General features: G+C 41.2%; 2 protein-coding genes across 15 annotated transcripts in view; one reads left to right on the top strand and one right to left on the bottom strand.

The window, feature by feature from the left end:
- The window catches only part of TTPA (alpha tocopherol transfer protein), a 60,778-nt gene extending 45,097 nt beyond the window's left edge, over positions 1 to 15,681 (bottom strand). For 5 of the 7 annotated variants that reach the window (XM_047841742.1, XM_047841740.1, XM_047841741.1 and 2 more), the window contains exon 1: positions 15,482 to 15,614. The gene's annotated coding sequence lies outside the window, so the exon portion shown is untranslated. Of the gene's footprint in view, positions 1 to 15,481 lie in introns of all 7 variants that reach the window. The other 2 variants (XM_047841744.1, XM_047841743.1) reach the window with 1 other exon arrangement.
- A 315-nt stretch (positions 15,682 to 15,996) lies between these two features.
- YTHDF3 (YTH N6-methyladenosine RNA binding protein F3) overlaps positions 15,997 to 21,878 on the top strand; it is a 40,371-nt gene continuing 34,489 nt past the window's right edge. The window contains exons 1-3 of one of the 8 annotated variants that reach the window (XM_047841730.1): positions 15,997 to 16,362; positions 16,846 to 16,870; positions 20,189 to 20,334. In XM_047841730.1, the coding sequence (XP_047697686.1) occupies positions 20,277 to 20,334 (58 nt within the window). In that variant the 5' untranslated portion in view covers positions 15,997 to 16,362; positions 16,846 to 16,870; positions 20,189 to 20,276. The other 7 variants (XM_047841735.1, XM_047841733.1, XM_047841731.1 and 4 more) reach the window with 7 other exon arrangements.

Below are 21,878 nucleotides of genomic sequence, written 5' to 3' on the forward strand. Positions count from 1 at the left end.
GAAGAAACTCCCTGCCTTCTGTGACAACTGAAGGCCGGGAAAATCCTTCTGATGGCGCTACGAAACACGATCTGAGGTATAAGGGAACATGTAGCAGATACAGCAAAGCAAGTGCAGGTATCGGGAAGGTGCTGCCCCCAGAACCAGTGTCTGCTACCTCTCTCTAGTCTGGCCAGCTCTGCCTGTATTCTGAGGGCCTTACAGAAGGCCTTACATCGGGATCCCTCACCCATGCCAACACAAATCTGTACACTGGTTTAAACCGAAAGGGCCCAGGAAAATTCATCATCATTATAACACATAACAAAAGTGTTATGCCTGGAAATAAACAACTTTATACACCTGCACCTGCACACAAACCCAGTGCGGAAGGTGCATTTCTTAGACTCATGATCAGCACAGAATCTTTTGTAAAATTTGTGGATAATGGGTTCATAAAGACAAGAAGCATTTCCTTATGACCCAAGGCCACTCCTGAAGAATGAGTACTAGGGAAAGGCAGAAAAGAATTGTTATGTGCTACTGAACAAGTATTAATTAAATAACTATGTGCTAGGCATCACGCTAGGAAGCGGGGACGAAAAGTTGCATAAGATAGAGTCTCTGCCCTAAAGGCACTTACATAAACTGGCTCTGAGGATGAAACAATAGTAACATCATAGATTTGCACGGTGCTCTTAAGTTTACAAAGTGTGGCACATCTCGCAAATTCACTGCCCTGCCCCCTTTCCACACTACCAGAACGTAGAGGCCATTAACAAAATACACAGTGCTATGGAGTGTCAAGGAGAAGAGATTCCTCGTAGGAGGGTGATAGGGGTTGGTTGTGAAGACTCCACGAAGAAGAAAATATTCTGGATGAGCTTTGAAAGGGGAGCATATTTTGTCAGACCACGATTGGTGGCATTCATGATAATAAATAACTTGTGCATAGATGTAAAGTCAAGAGGATGTTAGGGACAAATCTGGGGGGAGGCTGAGGAGCGTAACGGGGCTGCAATAGAGTATCAGAAGAAAATGGCACTGGAAATAAAGGCTTGGGAATGCATGCTTCATTTATTGAGATTTGGGGTAAATTAAATATTTTTTTAATGTTTATTATCTATTTATTTTGAGAGGGGGGAGAGTGCACACAAGTGGGGAAGGGCGGGGGGCGGCGGGGAGAGAATCCCAAGCAGGCTCCAAGCTCAGCATAGAGCCTGATGTGGAGCTCCATCTCATGACTATGAGATCATGACCTGAGCCGAAATCAAGAGTCAGATGCTTAACCACCTGAGCCACCCAGGGACCCTGGGAACTAGCAAACCGAACGGATGAATTGTGCTTTGATCTGAGATAGGAGAATATTGGTTTAGCTACTTCAAAAAAAACTCATTTATTTCAAACTATCCCTCCTAGTTTTACCTTATATGTACCAGCATATGGCTTAAATATCCCTCCTAGTTTGACCTTTTATGTTTCCCTCCCAAAATCTTGTCAAGACTACCCTTTTCCTAGTCAGTCACTAATCAATTCCTATACATTTCTCCTCTCCTCCCATTCTCTCCCACAAGGCAGCTGTTTCTAGGATGATGAAATTTTACTTCTCTTTTAATTTAGTTTATTTATTTGTGGCTTCTGATTTTTCTGTAATGAGCAGGAAGTGTTTTAATAATACAAGCCTATTTTCAAAATAAAATGTTTATTAATACCTGAGATTATATTCTCCAAGATTCTTCTATATAAAACATAAGTGTTAATTTTCTGTAATCTAATATCATGCATACCTTTCTACAGTTTACCAATTATTGGATATCAAATTTTTGAAGTGATGAATAGTGCACAGCGGTTCCAATTAGATGAAAATAAATTAGTATAAAAAAGAACAATCCGGGGGCGCCTGGGTGGCGCAGTCGGTTAAGCGTCCGACTTCAGCCAGGTCACGATCTCGCGGTCCGTGAGTTCGAGCCCCGCGTCAGGCTCTGGGCTGATGGCTCAGAGCCTGGAGCCTGTTTCCGATTCTGTGTCTCCCTCTCTCTCTGCCTCTCCCCCGTTCATGCTCTGTCTCTCTCTGTCCCAAAAATAAATAAACGTTGAAAAAAAAAAAAAATTAAAAAAAAAAAAAAAAAAAAAAAAAAAGAACAATCCGGAGGCGCCTGGGTGGCTCAGTCGGTTGAGTGTCCGACTTTGGCTCAGGTCATGATCTCAGGGTTCGAGGGTCCGAGCCCCGCGTCGGGCTCTGTGCTGACAGCTCAGAGTCTGGAACCTGCTTCGGATTCTGTGTCCCCCTCGCCCTCCCGCCCTCCCTCACTCATGCTCTGTCTCTGTCTTTCAAAAAAAGTGAATAAACATTAAAAACAAATTAAAAAATAAAAAAACAATCCAGGGCACCTGGGTGGCTCTGTCCATTAGGCATCCAACTCTTGGTTTTGGCTTAGGTCAGGATCTCACAGTTCAGTTCCCACGTCAGGCTCCATGCGGACAGCACCAAGCCTGCTTGGGATTCTCTCTCTCCATCTCTCTCTGCCCCTCTCCCTCTCTCACACGCACAGACACATGTGAGCATGTCCTCTCTTTCTCTAATAAGTAAATACACATTTTTTAAAAGTACAATCCTTCTCCTGGAGCTAAAAGAAAAGGCAAAATAGGTAACAATTCTTAAAGATGCAGAAAATGTTACAAGACCACCTTTTTGGCCAGCTTGCTTTCCACCAATATGAGCAATATGCTAGGCGAAGTTGACATCCAGATGGAATCCCTGGTCCTTATCCTCAAGGAGCTTAAAGAGCCAGTCAGGGACATGGGCAATACAAGGGATGCCCAGGTGCTAGAGAAGACGGAGCAAAGTGTCTGACCTCACCTAATAGGATCAAGGAAGGTATCCTGGAAGACAGTAAACGAGCCCCTGAAGGATGAGTAGGAGTTCCTCAAAGAAAAGGCTAGGGAAAAAGGGAGCACACAGGGATTTCCCGGCGGAAGCAATAATCTGTGCAAAGATACAGAGTCAGGAGTGCATGTAGCACGTTGAAAGGATTCTACGTGGTATATTGAGGCCAGCAGGTAGGAGCGCATGTGTGTGTGAGTTGGTAGGAGTTAAAGGGAAGAACGTAAGATAGACGTGTACAAAATGAGTTATGTTCAATATAGTACACTACAGTGTGGAAGAAGTTACCGTTTTTATTTGTATGTAGTTTAGTTTCTATCTTCAAAAATTCTTCTTAAAAGGTAATTTATGTGACACCTATTATTAGTACAGTGACACAAATATACAAATTATTAAACAATACATTTGGCTGGGGGGCACCTGGCTAGCTCGTCAGTAGAGCATGGGACTCTTCGTCTCAGGGTCATGAGTTCAAGCACCATGTTGGGTGTAGAGCTTACAATGAATGAATGAATGAATTTGACTGTATTGGGGATGAATGCTCAAAACTGTTTTTCTGGGGTCAGTGAAGCTTCGAGACAACTGCTCTAGGTGAGGGGAAACCACGAAGGGTTTGAAGGGGAGAGGGATGGCAACAAGATCTGAAACTCTGGCAGGAGGGTGAAGGACGGTTGGTGGGAGAAAGCATGCAGGCAGTTCAGAGGCATTAGTCAATGTGAGAAATGGTGACAGCCTAAACTAGGAAGGGGGTTTGGTGGGACTGGTGAGATTCAGATGGGGCTTGGTAAACTGACACTTTGTGCAGTGCGGAGGGGAAATGAATAGAAGTAACAGAAACAGAAAGAGGATGGATGCTGTGTGAAACAATAACAGGTGAGCCAAATCAAAAGTCCCATGCAGAAAAATGTAATTCGCCATTATTGCAGGAGGCATATCCTGGTGTAAGTCACTGTTTATAATATTAGTTTAATGCAAGAATGCATTTTAAGCTCGAAATTTCTAACCCACACAGATATGACACAATAAATGTGCTGATGGTGACTGCCGACCCAGAAGTATACACAACTTACTATATTCTGATCAAAAGAAACATTTGAGGGGCGCCTGGGTGGCTCCGTTGGTTAAGCTTCTGACTGTGAGTTTGAGCCCCACATTGGGTGAGCTTGAGTTTGCTTCAGGTGAACTTGAGCCCCGCTTCAGGTGAGCACAAGCCCTGCTTCTTTCTCTCTCCCTGCCCCTTGTGGGATTATTTCTCTCTCTCCCTCTCTCTCTGTCCCTTGCTCACTTGTGTCCCCCCCTCAAAAAAAAAAAAAAGTTTAAAAAAACATTTGTAATGTAATGAATTCCAATGGAAGTGGTTTAAAGTTCTGAATTCATTTATACTTGTAAACACCATAGAACGTTGTGAAAGATAGTGACATAATTACAAGAGCATAGTCTCTAAAACCTTCAGAGAACTCCCATCTAGACATAATATAAAGCTACCGATAATGTCTAGAAATAGGCACAAGGTGTAGGAGTGAAACATTTTTACTCTAAAGCTATCAGTCATCACAAACTCAGTTGGCACATTGTGACAGAATGCTATTTTAAATAGTGGCTAGACTTTCCCTCTTGTTTTAGACCTAAGTGTGCGACCTTACCTTATTTTCCAGTCAACTTACCTCGCAAAGAAATAATGCAATAAAAACAAAACTTCAAGTCCAAGGCTACTCTTTCGTATGCCCACTATTCACTGGCTGTGCTGGATTTCACTTTCAATCCTGAAACAGCTCTTCCCTCTGCTTTCCCTCTACTGCGTTTCTCTCAATTTCATTTTGCCTTGAGTGTATTCCTTCTTATATTTCATGTTCCAGTTTAAACACAATTTCCCCAGGGAGATGTTTACTGTACCAACATATAGCTTAAATACTTTCAGTCTCTGATCCTGTGTACTTACTTCCATTTTGGTAATGTTTATTTGACCTGCAATTTTTTTTTGTACCTACCTTGTACTGAGCCATAGACATCCCATGGGCACGAACACTGCCTGGCTCCGTTGGCACTCAAAAACATTAATTGAGTAAAATTGAGCTGTATAGGCCAGCTCTATAAATCAGGTCCATTAGGCCAGAATCTTCACCGACAAGCTCGTAAGCGTGAGAGACGTAACTTAATTTTTACAATTCAACTGGATTTCCAGTTCAAGGCATCATTTTACCAGGCTGGCAAAAATTTTGTCTTGGTCTATTCAGTATCTTTCCCTCTTTTTCTCTACTATTTGCATAAAGCCAAGATACTGAGATGAGAGCTCATCTGTCCTTAGTGTCATCTGTCCCCTCAGTCACTTAAGACATCAATACCCTCTGGCCACGTTGAATTAGTCCAAGAGGGTTTCTCTGGAGACTTCCCTTTCCTATTTGGTGCCTCTTTTGAGCAGGGTTTTTCTCCTCTACCTGTCTCCATCCTTGGGCCTGTGGGACTCATTCTGCTTCCTCGGGACTGCAGAGGGCACAGAGCCCGCCCCAGAGGTAAGCCCAGGGGCATGGAGCTACACCTGTCACTCAGCAGGGACAGCACTTTTCTCTTGGACTCCAGCAACACGCCTCATCTCTTGAAATTCCTTTCAAGCCTGTGGATTCTTGCTTGCCAGGGTACAGACTGTGGAAGAGAGAGAGGAAGCTGTGTTCTTACTGATGCAATCTCCCCACTCTTTGTCTATTCATCAGTATCTTCTTTTTATCTCTAGGCCTGCTTTTAAAACTCAAAAGCCAAAAGAGAATACCCCCAACTCCCTTGCAGCCACATTCCTTTCCTGAGTACAAATAAAGGAGCCTAGCTGCTGCTTAGAAAAGACCAAGAAGACAGGAGAAAATGTTAAGGAAAGAGAGAGGGTCTGCATGAATACTGGTAAGTATCACAAGATTAGTATTCTGCTTCATACTCATAAGGAAAATCTTGATTCCTGAATGAAATATTTCTAGTGGGTTACTAATGGGAAATTTAGGATTATTTGCATTTCTTTTTTTTAAATTAATTAATTTTTTTTAATGTTTATTTTTGACAGAGAGAGAGTGAGTTGGGGAGGGGCAGAGAGAGAGGGAGACACAGAATCTGAAGCAGGCTTCAGGCACTGAGCTGTCATCACAGAGCCTGACGTGGAGCTCAAACCCATGGACCATGAGATCATGACCTGAGCCAAAGTTGGACACTTAACTGACTGAGCCACCCAGAGGCCCCTTTATTTATTTTTGAGAGAGGGGGGTGGGGGAGGAGCAGAGAGAAAGGGGGACAGAGGATCTGAAACAGGCTCCTCGCGGACAGCAGAGAGCCCGACCTTGGGATTGAACTCATGAACCATGGGATCATAACCTGAGCCAAAGGCAGACCCTCAACCAACTTAGCCACCCAGGCGCCCCAGGATTACTTGCATTTCTTTCTTTTTTTTTTTTTTTAATTTTTTAACGTTTATTTATTTTTGAGACAGAGAGAGACAGAGCATGAACGGGGGAGGGGCAGAGAGAGAGGGAGACACAGAATCGGAAACAGGCTCCAGGCTCTGAGCCAACAGCCCAGAGCCCGACGCGGGGCTCGAACTCACGGACCGTGAGATCGTGACCTGAGCTGAAGTCGGACACTCAACCGACTGAGCCACCCAGGCGCCCCTACTTGCATTTCTTAATCTGAGAATGAGTTAAAGTGCAATCACCATGGTGCTGTATAGAAAACCCCCTGGCATTTCCTCAGAGAGAACACTGGCTAACTGCCTGCTCATTCCAGATGCTGGACAAATGCTTCTCAACAACACTGTATCATAGGCAACCCTGTGACATAGGCACGATGATCCCATTTTTAAAATGAGGAAATTGAGCAAGTGTTAAATAACTTAAATTCACACAGCTATTCAGTGGCTTGGCAAGAATTTGAAGCCAAATATATAGGACTGAAAAATCCATGTGTTCGCTTTCTTTTTCATTGCCTGTCACAGAATTCTGGATTCATGTAGACCATTGGTCCAAGACGGTATTTTATAATATTTCAGTTTTTTATGAATTTTTTTAGTTCCCCAAAATAAGTCTGATTTTTTAAAAATTAAATTCATCTGACATTCTTAAAAGGGATTCATAAAGTATTGTACTGGTTTCGTAGGGCCACTGTAACCAGGTACCACAATCTGGGTGACTTAAAAAATGAGAAATTTATTATCTGACAGTTCCAGAGGCTAGAAGTCAAAAACAAAGTGTCAGCAGGGCCATGGTCCCTCTGAAACCTGTAAGAAGGAATCACTTTGCCTCTTCCTAGCTTCTGGTGTTTTTCTGGCAGTGTTCCCTGGCTTGTAGCTGTAACACTTCAATCTCTGCCTCTGTCATCACATTGCATTCGTTCGTCCCTCTATGTCTGTATTTCTGTTTCTCTTATAAGGACACCAATCATATTGGATTAAAGGCCCACCTTAGTCCTACCTTGTCTTAACTAATCACACCTGTAAGGGTCCTATTTCCAAATAAGGTCACATTCTGAGGTGCTGGGGATTAAGACTTCAATGTATCCTTCTGGGGAACACAATTCAATCCATAATAAGTATGTTCTAAGTACTTTAGGAATGAATTGTCACAGAGGTGCCTGGCTGGTTCAGTCAGTAGAGTGTATGATTCTTGATCTTAGGATTGTGAGTTCAAGCCCTATGGTATGCTTACTTAAAAACAAAAACAGGGGCGCCTGGGTGGCACAGTCGGTTAAGCGTCCGACTTCAGCCAGGTCACGATCTCGCGGTCCGTGAGTTCAAGCCCCGCGTCAGGCTCTGGGCTGATGGCTCGGAGCCTGGAGCCTGTTTCCGATTCTGTGTCTCCCTCTCTCTCTGCCCCTCCCCCGTTCATGCTCTGTCTCTCTCTGTCCCAAAAATAAATAAACGTTGAAAAAAAAAAATTAAAAAAAACAAAAACAAAAACAAAACTGAACTGTCACAGTTTAAGCAAGATGGTCACCATTTCATATACAAGCGAATTAACACCTGCTCACTAACATCGCTCTATGGGAGAAGAAAAACAGGTATTAGTGAAGATCTCCAACTTTTCATCATTAGCCATACACTTCTGGATTTAGTAATTTTTAAAACTTAAGTGGTGCAAGCAGTGTATAAAATGCTCAAAATATTTACAGATCAGTTCATAATAAATACTATTGTTGCAAAAACCTTTAACAGTTTCACCAAGTATTTTTGAACATGATTTTTCACTTAATGCTCAAAACAACCCTAATATATTTTTCTCCATTTTGGAAATTAAGAAACTGGAATTGACGGTGTTAGACACCTGTTGAAGACATGCCTTCTGAAGACGCATTCCTGGGATATGAACCCAGATTTTGTTAGTAAAATTCTGGAGCTCTTATCACACATCTTGCTTGGTACATTTAACATTTAATGATCAGGAGGATGATAAAGAAGATGGTGATAATGATAATTGCTAATGTTTACTGGGTGTTTATTGTGTTCGCAGGACAGTGCCAAACACTGCACATAATTATCTCTCATTTAATCATTTCAAGAACCCTAAGAGGCACAGGCAATACCTAAGCAGAGATGGAGGGAAATTAGCCCAAGGCTACAGTGAATGCTGAAGTCAGGATACACACTCAGAGGTCCTACTCCAGAGTCTGCCCTCTTAACCACTTCTGTACAGCCTCCTTGACCTTGTGAAGCCTTCCTAGACAGTCTCTATTTCAAAGACCTCGTCATGGGAGTTCTTGTTACACTGTTACAAACCAACTTGAGTGTTTTATTGGCACATTACAAACAAACATATGACTACCCCAAATGACTTTAAGCAAATTACTTAATATTTTCAAATGCCAGTTGTCTCAAGTATAAAATGGAGATATACCACAGTGAGGCTAAATTACATAATGTATGTAAATGACCTGGTACACATTAGCCATGTAATAGGCACTCAATTAATCGTAGTTATGAGTCAGACTGATACGATAGTTGGTTGTTTACAAGGTACTCTGGGGTTTTGGAGGAGGGGGCAATTAATTTTGACTGATAACATTGAAGGCCTTAAAGGAAAACTCACAGTTAGATCTTGAAGAATGGAAAAATGTTAACAGGTGAAGAAGGGCATGCTATGGTCTGAATGTTTACGTCCCCCACAAACTCATCTGCCGAAATCCTAACGCCTAATGTGATGGTGTTAGGAAGTGTGAGGCCTTTGGGAGGAAATTAAGTCATGAGGGCAGAGGTCTCATGAAAGAGATTAGTGTTGTTGTAAAAGATACTCCCTCCCGCCCCCCAGAAATCTCTTACCCCTTCTGCTAGTGAGGGCACAGCAACGTGCCAGCTATGTACCAGAAAGAAGGCCCTCACTAGAACATGACCATACTGAAGGCTGGATCTTGACTTCCCAGACTCTGGAACTGTGAGGAATAAATTTCTGTGCCTTATAAACTACTCAGGCTGTGGTACTTTGTTATAGCACCCTGAAGGAACCCAGACAGGACAACTAGGCGGAGAAGCCTTTTGGAAATAAAAACATGATTCTATAAGTTGCCCCTGCCTGGAAGAACGAGGGTCACAAAATTGAGCGCTTTCATACAAAAGAATGGGACTGTGACCCTCGAATCTGTTAGTTCCACTGGTGTTGATGAGTAGTTCAAAAAACATCCCTCCTTCAGCTATCAACAGTCTGTAATTCTGTATTTACGTGTGTGGACCATTGCCAGTTACCCATGTCACTATTGTAATGGCAGAAATAGATGTAGTCACGGCACCGGCCCCTCTGTATCTTTTTTTTTTTTTTAAAGTTTATTTTGAGAGAGAGAGGGTACAGGTGGGGGAGGGCAGAGAGAGAGGTAGAGGGAGGGAGAAAATCCCAAGCAGGCTCCATGCTGTCAGCACAGAGGCCAACTCGGGGCTCGATCTCACGAACTGTGAGATCATGACCTGAGTCTAAATCAAGAGTTGGACACTTAACCTACTGAGCCACTTAACCTACTGAGTAGCCTACTGAGCCTACTCTATCTTATACCTGAGGAACCCGATCCTTTTATTCTCTAAAACTGTCACAAATGCAGCCTGAGAGCAGTGAGCAGCCATACCCATAAGGGAGAGGTGAGCGCTTTGGTTTGGAGTTGGGGGGGCAGCTACTTTATTTCCACATGCAACCTGCTGGGCTGAAATCAGTGGTAACTCATCTCATTGGCCTGGGAAGAGAACTCTCTTGTCTAGTCCCATTGCACTATTGGGGGTGGGGTAGATGAAGGAGCAAGAGTCCTATTAAGGTCAGTTGGAGAGAATCAGTACTTCTCTGTAAGTCAGCAAATTCCAGGGTTCTTGTTCTCCACCTCTCCATTATACCACTGATGAGTTATTGCTTCCATGATCCCACCATCTACATTTTTCCTCTTCACTGTCCATGTAAATGCTATCCACTCAAAGCTCACTTCCTAACACCTACTGCTCTTGTAATACTCTTATGGCACTCAGCTGGTGAATTTTATTATTTTGGAAAAAGCAGAGGCCTTTCCAAAAAATCGCCTTAAACTTGTTCAGAAAACTGGCCTAACCATCTGAAAAACTGTGTTCTAATTCCAGCTGAATCATTTTATCACTTACTATTGAGACTTAAGTCTAAATTTCTTCTTTTGCAAATGAATTATATACTACCTATCCTACCTCAGAGCACTGAGGTTATGCCCCACATATGAATGTAAATTACAGGGGTGCCTGGGTGGCTCAGTTGAATGAGCATCTGACTGTTGGTTTCAGATCAGGTCATGATCCCAGGGTCATGGGATCAAGCTGTGGGTCGGGCTCCCTGCTGAGTGTGGAGCCTGCTTGAGATTTTCTCTGTCTCTCTACCCCTTTCCCCTGCTTGCGCATGTGCATGTTCTCTCTCTAAAAAAAAAAAAAAAAAGAAGAAGAAGAAAAAAGGAATGTAAATCACAAACTGTAAATCACTATCGAACTAAGTATTACTGTAGCATATTTTATCTTTGTAACTAGACAAGCTCTCTTAAGTATAAGATTCATGTCTTTTTTGCATTTCCCCAAAAATGCCTCACAATGTGCTACAACCATAGAAAGCATTCAATATTTGTCAATAAGAAACAGTATTTTTATAAAGAAGAGGTCTTTGGTCAGTTTCAGGAGCTTTATACACTCAATATTATTAAACAAGATTTAATTAACATATTCATTGTTTTAAAAACCCAGTTACATTTCTGATTAAAGAAAAAATTTTTTTATTCATTTTTGAGAGACAGAGAGAGACAGAGTGAGTGGGGGGAGGGGCAGAGAGAGAGGGAGACACAGAATCCAAATCAGGCTCCAGGCTCTGAGCTGTTAGCACAGAGCTGTGGGGCTCGAACTCATGGATGATGAGATCATGACCTGCGTCAAAGTCAGAAGTTTGACTGTACCACTCTGACTTTTGAATGACATTTACAAGTATTGTCCTTTTATACTCTTTTCAATCCAAATCTAATTGTTAGATTTATCAGAAATATGAAAATTTTCCATTTGAAGTTTCCAATTAAAAAAACACTTATAAGCAAAACTGGAATTCTTCAACATTTTCACATTAAAAATGAATCTTTTTCCTTTTAAAATCTTTTATTTGATATCTATGTGAAATTCCGGGAAGTACAAATCCCTTTTAATTACATGTAGTCAGTCTTTGAGCTTATGGTGGATTTAGTATTGACAAAAGTGTTGTAATTTTATTTTTTTTAATTTTTAATTTAAGTATAATTAATATGCAATGTTACATTAGTTTCAGGTATACAACACAGTGATTTAACAAGTTTATACATCTTACTATCACTACAAGCATAACTACCATCTATCATCACACAATGCTACTACAATATCATTGACTATATTCCTTATGCTGTGCCTTTTATTCCTTTGACTTGTTCATTCCATAACTGGAAGCCTGTATCTACCACTCCCCTTCACCCATTTTGCCCATCTTCTATCCTCTTCCCCTCTGGCAACCACCAGTTTGTTCTCTGTATTTATAGATCTGATTCTTTTCGTTCATTCATTTTTTTTTCAGATTCCACATGAGTGAAATCACGTATTTGTCTTTCTCAGTCTGACTTATTTCACTTAGCATTATACCCTCTAGATCCATCCATGTTGTTGCAAATGGCCTGATCTAGCCTTTTTAATAATTGCATAATATTCCCATGTATTTTTGTGTGTGTGTATGTATCACATCTTCTTTATGCATTTATCTATTGATGGACACTTAGGTTAGTTCTGTATCTTGGCTATTGTAAATAATGTTAAAATAAATACAGGGGTGTGTATGTCTTTTTGAATTAGTGTCTTCATTTTCTTTGGGTAAAAACCCAGTAGTGGATCATATGGTAGTTCTTATTTTTAAATTTTTGAGGAACTTCCATACTGTTTTCCACAGTGGCTATCCCAATTTATATTCTCACCAACAGTGTATGAGGGTTCCTTTTTCTCCACACCTTGTCAACAGTTATTTCTCCTTTTTTCAATTTTAGCCCTTCTGACAGGCATAAGATGATATCTCATTGTGGTTTTGATTTGCATTTCCCTGATGAGTGACGTCAAGCATCTTTTCATGTGTCTGTTGGACATGTCTTTATCTCCTTTGGAAAAATGTCTATTTTGGTCCTCTGGCCATCTTTTAATTGGATTGTTTGTGTTTTGGAAAAATGTTCTAATTTTAAAACATTTAAGCTAAATCTGATTTTCTCATAGGCTAGAAAGTTGTATCTGACATTCTATGATTCAACCAAGACTTTTAATCAACTACGTATGACATATTTAATCTGCACATTGCTTTTTAATATATTTAACTTAGAGAACCACAGTACTCATATAAAGTTTTAACAAGTCAATATCATAGTATATACCTGCAAGGGAAAGGAACTCTTAATTATTATTTACACTGTGTCGATCACTATACTTGTCACTTTATTTGTTTATATATATATATATATATATATATATATATATAGTTTATTTATTTTGAGAGAGAGAGGGAGAGAGAGAATCCCAAACAAGCTCCATGCTGTCAGTGCAGAGCCCGACACAGGGTTCAATCTCCTAACTGTGAGATCATGACCTGAGCTGAAATCAAGAGGTGGATGCTTAACCGACTGAGCCACCCAGGCACCCCTATACTTGTCACTTTAAATACAATTGATTCTTATTATTCTTGTGTTTCTGTACTTGCAAATGCCTACTCAGTTAAAATTTATTTGTAACCCTCAAATGAACACTCTAGTATGAGCTAAGGAAGTCAATCTGGGTAATTATGCACACAGTTTGGTATTAACTAGTTATCTCCCATGACCTACCATCCCCTTCTTCCTTGGTAGTAAACTCTCTGACACATGGCTACCCAGAATGTTTTCCAAGTTTCCTTCAACTAGGTGTTTTCATAAGACTATTCTAGATAGTAGGAGGTAGACAGAAGTAGGAAATGCAATTTCTCAAAATGTCCATGAAGGAGAGAGACATGCTTTTCTTCACCTTGCTTTCTGTTGGTAGGAATATATGATGCCTGGAAGTTGAGCAGCCATCTTGGATCACAGTGTTATTGTGAGGACAGTGGACCAACAGGCTAGGAGTCTGGATACCTAACACTGTGACAACAGCCCAAGCCCTGGACTGACAATGTCCAGATTTATATGTATACACACACATACACACATATGTATATATACACACATACATATATATATATACATATATATGCACACATACATATGCATGTGTGTATGTGTGTATATATATATATATATATATATATATATATATGAGAAAAACAGACCTCTAGCTTAAGTTCTTATTATTTGGACTTGATGTCACCTGCAGCTGAACCTAATCTGAACTGATAGAAAAAGTCATGCAGAAATGCAGGGCCATCGCTTAGAGTTATAGAGAAGCAGAAGTCTACTGGATAGGGCACCGGGATGGCCGACGGGTAAATGGGGGCTGAACCCTAACCTACCCACTCCTTTCCAAGCTTTGAATAGTGTTTTGTTTACCAAGAGCCTGATATATACTGGTGGCCCTGTAGAAAAGTCAAATTTTGTCTAGAATCTAAACTCTAGAGCAGCATTTTCCAAAAATTTTCGAAAATTTCATCTGCATACTTCTGGAAGAGATGATTTAAGGTAGTTCCCTTGAAGTACTCCAAACAATAATATTTAATACTAAATTAAATGGGCTTATGTTTCATGGTAGTTACCACTCCATTCTGCAAGTTCAGACCTCAGTGCTAGGAAGCGCAATAAGCAAGGAAGGAGACTGTTGAAGAGCAGAAATGAAAGAGAACAGAAAGCTCATGCAACATCATGTCATTAGGCAGTATTTTATGGTGGCTAGAGCACAAGCTCTGGAGCCAGACTGCCTGTGTTTAAATCCTGGCTCCCAGTGACTAGCTGTGTTATTCTGTTTCTTAACCTACTGTGTGCTAGTTTTTGCAACAGAACTCAAACACAAAGATGCTGTGAGGATTTAAATAATTACAGTGCCTGACATATAATGAACATTCACTCAATGAACGTAAGCTATTCCCACCATTCTGGTAATTGTTTAGCAAAGGAATCTGAAACTGGCCATGCTTGTTGGAAGCTCACTCTTTGCCAGGAATTGTACATATCTGACCTTACTTTATTTATTAGGAAACTAAGTCTTAGAAAGTTTCAGTAACTTTCCCAAGGTTATGCAACTAATTCTAGCCCAGTGAGAATTCAAACTCCAGTGGGTTGGATTCCAAAGCCATTGTTTTCAACAAAGATAATTAAGGACAAGGCCTGTAAGATTTCACAAGCTTCCTCTTGTATATTCTTTCCCCCCTCATAGCATGTAGCAGCAAACTCTTGCACGCCATAAAGTTCTGTATGGGAATGAAGAATGGGTACACCGCAGATTGAGAAGAGTAATTGGAAGGGTGGGAGAAGTCTTGGGAAGTGGCAAGAGTGATCAACCTGAGCTGAAATTCCACCTGAGTCCCTGGGACCTGTGGCAAAATAAGAGAGCATGGGAAGCTGCCCTCATATGAAAAATGCCTCTTGGTGATTTACAATAAGCAGTAAACTCTCAAGATAAGTTCCAGTTCTGTTTCTCAGTGCTTCTAAAATGCGTTGTAGTGTAAAACACAAAATGAATCCTATCATTCAACAATTTCATACTTTCTCAATTATCACTTATTTGACGGCGTTTAAGTAAAGAAAGAATTTACTAATCTAAATTATTTCTTTTTTTAGAGTCCGCATTATATGTTAGGCAAGAAATCTTTGTCTTTATTGCAAAGACATTATTTCAACATAAGTTTCAAAATCTTGCAAATCGGCTACTTTCGTTTTGCCAATTTGCAAAAGAGTAACTTTACCAGTTTCTTTTGAAATTAACTTTCCGACTAAAAAGCTTCGCTTAACTAAGCGTACCTTTGCCGAGGTAACTTCTTCGACAAAATCAACTTAACATTAGGGGAGGGGAACACAAGTGTAGGAATTGGGTGGTAAATTTGACTCCAGAGGTTATGGAAGCATTGTGAGTTATTCTGAGCATGTGCCTGGGTTTTGATGAGAACCAACACTTGCCGGCGCACCTCCTATTTGCTTTTAAGTGTTAGTGCCCAGAGCTCTGACCTGGCCACTTTCGCTGCTGCACGTGCGAACTCTTGCGGAAGGCCCAGCAACTCTGTCCCGAGGGTGGTTGACTCACCCAGCCGCCCACGTGGCCGTGGATGGCCTCAGGAGGCTCTGGCGGAGGCCCTGCCACCGCTGCTCGCGCACCCGGGGCGGTGCGGCGGTGGCTGCGACGCTGCAACCCACCAACGTCCTCTCCGTCATAAGGAGGGCGCCGCCGGCCCTGCGCCTCCGGCCCGGCTCCGCAATCCCTGGCAGCCGCACTTCCTGCCCAGAGTGCGCTGGCATCCCAATCCGGCCGGCTTCCCGCTACAGCCGCCCGCCGCGCGCCCCGCAGCATGCGAGCCCGACCAAAAGAAGCCGCAGAAGCGACCCTGGAAGGTGGCGCTCGCGGCTGCACAGGCGCACTGCCTCCCCGGCGCATGCGTCCAGGGGCCGACCCGCGGTCCCCGTCTCCGGTGACGTGGCGACGCGCAGGCGGAGCCACGGTCGGTAGCGGGCGGGTGGGTGGGGGAGGAAGAGCGAGGTGAGCAGGGACGTCAGAGTGGAGAGCGGAAGGTCAGGGAGGCTCGGAGCGGAAGTGAGACTAGGGAGTCTGTCCGCCATTGTGGACCCGAGGAGCGGAGAGCGAGAGGGGGAAGAGCAGCCTGCACGCCGAGCAGAAGGGCCCCCTCCACGGACCCCCGAGCGCGAGGCCGTCTTTCTGGCTTCTCGGCGAGCGGCGGCAGCGGCGGCGGCTGGATCAGTCACTCGGCCGAGGGCGGCAGCCAACTGCTGTGAGTGCACGGGGAGAGGCCCAGGCGGCGGCGGCGGCGGCGGCGGCGGCAGCAGCAGCAGCTCTCGGGTTGCGGTGAAGAATGTCAGCCACTAGCGTGGATCAGGTGAGGGAGCAGAGGCCTCAGGCTCGGCGAAGGCCCGAGCCCCGGAGCTCCACCCTCGCGTGGGGCTCGGGCTCCTCCCCGTCGCCGCCGCTGCCGGCCCCATAACGGTGCTCTGGGCTCAAGTTGCTGCGGTCTTGCCGCCCGGGCCGGGGCGTGCGCCCTGCCCCCGAGCCTGCGGCCGAGGCGGGAGGCCGCGGGGCCGCGGTGGGTGGGGGAAGGACCGCTCCTAGGGGGCCTTAGGGCACATCTGAGGGCGGCCGACGTGGGGCTGAGACCAGGCGAGGTCTGGGAGACGGGTTTTGAGTGGCGGGTGGGAGGTTTAAAGACTGGGGGTGGTTGGGAAATTGGAGGCTATGGAGGATGTGGTGGGTTTTACTCCTACGCGGATTGTTGAAAATAACTTGTCTTTGATAATGTCTTTGATTAACACACTTTCTCTCTCTTTTTTCTTCTCATTATCACACCTTCCGTCTTGCTGCGCAGAGACCTAAAGGGCAAGGAAATAAAGGTGAGTTTGAGTATTTTTCTCTTATTTCTTAATGTTGGTTCGATGTGACTTCTAAACTTTGAGAGGGCCTTTTTGCACCATTTTGGGGGTTGGTTGGTTTGTGTGTTTTGCAATGTATGTTTAGAGAAATATTCATCATGGCTAAAGCAGCGAAATGCTGTCCCAAACTTGTGGTTCCCTTGCTTTGAAGCCACTTTCATAGAAACCAGAGTGGCAGGAGAAACAGTTTTCTTAGTTGTATCTCAGTTAAGGAGGTACTAGGAATGTGGTGACATGTCTTTAATTTTGCAGTTTATCTGTATTATGTAACTTCTGCCACAAAAATTTCTACAAACGTGTGCAGATAAGTGGACATGTTGTTCGACATTGCTAGGTTACACTGGAGAATGCAACTCAAGTTGTATTCCATGTCACGTTAGTGAAAATTGTACTGTTAATCACTGGTTCTACTGAAGTCAGTTGCAATGAGGCAGTAACACCAGAGAGATCAAAACTGAACAGGCACAGTCCTGGTGGCAAGGTGTGACTCAAGCTGGTATTTTAGAAAGGACTGAGAAGGAAATAGTTTGTGAGGTTTCTGCTACGGTGATATGATTTAGTCTTTAAAAAAAAAAAAGTACTATTGAAAGTAAAGCATTAAAAAAAATAAGTGTATTTTGTGCCTCTTAATATGGAAAATACAGTCAACTGACTGAAACATTATGACATTAATCATGTGACATTAGTAAGTATAGAACAATAACTGCTTTCTTGGGACAGTGCCAATTAACATTACAGTGAATTATATATTTATAACATTTTGTAATAGGCCTTGATATCAGACTAAATAGAATTATGTTTCCTGTTTTTTGTTTCAGTAGTATGGTATTACCTAAAAAATAAGATGTACAGTAGCTTTTGAGATACAAGTTCACAGTCTTTATTGGTGTTCTTTATACTCTTAGTGTTTTTATTTGCCTTTGCAAATTCGAAAAGAATAGGTTTTGAGTACTCAACTCAGTTAATTTTCTTTGAGTTGTAGTGCATTTTATTTGAGAATTTGTACATACCAGATAAATGGCACTGTATCAGATACCATGAATTTACCATGAATTTCTTTTGATTAAGGATGTATTTTTGGGGAGTATGTACGTATTTAGAAATTTCAGTTTTTAATTTTTAGAGGTAAAATTTTAATCTTAGAATTATTTTCTGTTGTAAGCATAAACTTCAATTCGATGTTGTTTATTTTAAATGTTTTAAAATACTCATTTGTAAATTTGAAAAGAATGATCCATTAATTTTTTTTTTTTTGCTAGTCTGCTCATGAGGAAGTATATAGACTTGGAGATCTATGAAATCTGTGGTCATTATTGCCTAGCATAAATTATTTTATCCTAGATCTGTGGGGAGGTGGCACTTTGCAAGGCTATTTGAAATGCTAAGTGTTTTGTGTTACCTGCTCTAAGGTAAGTATGCAAGTTCAATGAAGTACATACTTGTTTGACAAAACAACATAAAGCATCTACAGCATTGTAAGCCATTACTGAACTAATCTGTGATATAGTCATTTCACTTAGGTGGTATCTTTGATGTTATAGTTGTAAATTACCTATGACACTATTGCGTATTGACTATAAATATTTTTTGGTTATTAAAATTTTTTTGATCCATCAGTGTAACCTCTTTTAGATGTATTTAGACACACAAAAGTATTTATTTGGATAGCTCTTTATTCTAAGAAATTTTCTTTTTTTCACCCTTATTGTCCCGTTCATAGTTTTATCCATGGATAGAACGATGGACTGGGATCACTAGGAGACCTGTGTTCTAATACTTCCTGTGGCTACTGACTTGCCAAGTGAGCTTGAACACATTGCACCTTTTGGTCAGAATTTCCCCTTCTATCTGTAAAACGAAAGTGGTAATTCTAGCTGTAAATCCTATTGTATGTTATGAGGAATGACAATTACGGGAGTCCACTGCTCTGGTGGCCATTTTATTTGCTGGATTTATTTTCACCTGCCTCACCTCATCTATTTTTAAGGTGCAGGGAGACTTTTTCTAAGACATGGCAGGAGGGAAAAACTCTACTGGCCTAAAAGTATTGGTAATCATTTAAGATGCTTTAAAATGGTACATGCCGCAAGTGCACAAATACACATATACATTACTTGTATTTTTATGCCCCTGCAGGGAGAATTACAAGGCGAAGGCAGCACTCCAGTGAACTGATACAAGTAGCTATGTGTGTGTTTGAGAAAAACTCCTGTGCCTTAGCTGACTTGGTTTTCAAGCTAGTAAAAGTGTTTTACAGTTATTCTGTTTACTTTTGTGAAGCAGAAAGCAAAGTTATTTTTCTTGAACTACAGCCTGAGTGGTTTAAGAATATGAGTACTAAACTTGAATTCAGACCTTCTCAAACAGAAAAAATATATGTTGCTGAGGAGTTGTCAGAGTTCTGAAAGCAGAATCCTCTTCAGTTGACTTACTATAATTTCAGAGATGCTGTATTTCTTTTCTGAATTATCTTCATTTGACAGCGTTAGCCTAACACCTGTCTTTAGTGTTTTTGATTTTCTAAGGCTTTTTTCCCTGCATATCCTTAACGATATGCACTAACAGCTAAAATGTGAAAGGAATTCTGTATCAATCTCTTTGTGAGGCAAAAATGCTTTCATAGTATACGTTGTAATTCTGGGTGTACTTTTTTTGGAAGTTTGAGTTCTTTTTAGTTAATAGATTTTCCTTATATTAAATATTAGAACTCTTTTATTATATGTGGCTAGGGTAGTACTGAAGCTTAGTAGAAATTTAAGGCTAGTTAACTATTGGTCCTTTATTTATTTATTTACTTATATCGGTCTGTAATTTAAAATTGGTATTATATCACTGTTTTTTATTAATAAGTAGAAGTTTTGCTTGCTAGGATAAAAGGGAACCTCTCCTTTTCCCGCAGGCACCACAGATAAAAGTGTCAGATCCCATACTCCTAGTAGTCTTGCTACCAACTTTCTCCTGTGCCTTAAGTGTAAAAATAGACCAGTACATGGAAAGGAGTTTATCTTTGCCCTCCTCTCTCCCCCATCCCTTTCCAACAGAGGGACAGAATTGCTTGGAACAACTGCAGGTTAAAAGAATTAGGTTGAATTTGGCTGTTATTTAGTGTTTCAGAAAAGTAGTAGAAAATGCAGTATTCTTTTCTGTCCTCTCCCCGCACTCCCTCTGGAAATGATTGCTAAGCACTTTATTGTCATTTTAGGCTTCATTTTATTATTAATCCTCAAAACATTCCTGTAAGGAGATAGAGGGTATATGGTATTGTCGCTGTTTTTGTAGGTGGGAAAACATGATGCACAGATCTGTTGACTTTCCTAACTTGATGTAGTCAGGACCAGAGCAAAGAATCACCTGGCTCCTAAGGCCCATGTTCTATCTTGATTTGACTCTGCTTCATAGAGCAGAGGAAACAGGCGAAGAATCATGTAAGTCATCTGTTCTTTTTTCCCTGAAGAACTTGTACAGACTATGGAACTGGCTTGGATTTCTTTACTATTTAATGGCTTTCAGGTTCCAAGACATTAGTTTGTCATTAAGTAATGTTCAAAAACTGCAGTCTTTAAGACAGCTGAATTTCTTAAGGAAAGGTATGGTTTTGAAACTCAAGGGCTAGCTTATTCAGATTCTAATTTAATGCAAATCGCTTGTCAGTATTTGTGCAGTACTTTTGATTAAATATTTTTTCCTTAGATTGATGTACTCTTTGAATAATCTTTTAGGACTTTTTAGACATATTCATGCATCACGTATGCACAGACTGTATATTTACTTAGTACATGAGAATATTTTGTTCTTAGTCTCAGCATCTTAGAATTAGAAGAGAAAGAATAGAACAGAGGAAATGAGTAAGAATAGCACTGTAATATACATTTAGATGGATTTTAAGGGGGTACTTTTTTTTTTGTTTACTATATGAGCAGTATGGGCTAAATTTCTGAGAATCTAATGAATATAAGAAATAGATAGGTGTAATTTTGAAATGGGTAGCTGTGTCAGATAATAGTATGTACTAGTGTAATAGTCCAATAGCGTAGTGAAGATTTTTTTTCAAGAGAGACTAGACAGACCCCTTTGATGAAGGGGTGGTAAAGGAGAACAGGTATGTTAGAATCTTGTGGGCTGAAATGATTAGCCCAGCAGAAATAACCTAAGGTACCACCTCTTTATTTTTGGTTTTAGTGGCTGTTAACCTGTTTAAATTCTAGGGAGCATATTTAGTTCAACCTTGGCTCTAATGCAATCCTTACCAAATACAGTTAAACCACCCCGGTGGAGCCAGGATCAAGGTGACCTTCATGTTGCTCTTTTGATATTTGAGGGCAATGTAGTATCATAAGAGGTCTACTTTGAAGGCTTCACAGAGTAGTATCATTTCTTTGAGTGATCATCCCTACTCAGTGGGTGGCAAAGAACTAAGGTATTTCACCTATCTTTGCTCCCGTGCCACTGTCAGCTTATAATACTACATTTTTGGTTATCTAAACTCTTTGGAAAAATTAGGGTAAATCAAAATGTAATGATGCTATAGAGAAACACACAACTTAAATCCATACCCCCAGCTTTAATTTATAATACTTTGTGACACTGTATTTTTAAGCAATAAATTTTCACATACTGCAGGGTTTTTTTTGTTGTTGTTTCTGAGGGATTAGTCAACATCCGTTAGAAACTTTCAGCTTTTTTCATCTCGCATGTGTTTCAAAAGTAGAATAGTATATTTAGACAGTGTCATTATATCAAGTTTTAGCCTTGTAAAACTTCTGTTTATGTGGTCCTAAAGAATTTTTAGTCTTATTTGGATCTTGTAATATTTTATGTCAAATAATATCCAAGATTATTGAATACTGTCATTGAATCCTGAGATCAATGAGGTAGGTACTAATAATAACCTCTTTGTATAAAGAGAGAGAGTTAGAGAGGCTGAGTCACTAACTAGATATCACTCAGCTTCTCAGTGTTAGAGTTGGGA

Source organism: Prionailurus viverrinus, chromosome F2, assembly GCF_022837055.1.
Source record: "Prionailurus viverrinus isolate Anna chromosome F2, UM_Priviv_1.0, whole genome shotgun sequence".
Taxonomy (NCBI): domain Eukaryota; kingdom Metazoa; phylum Chordata; class Mammalia; order Carnivora; family Felidae; genus Prionailurus; species Prionailurus viverrinus.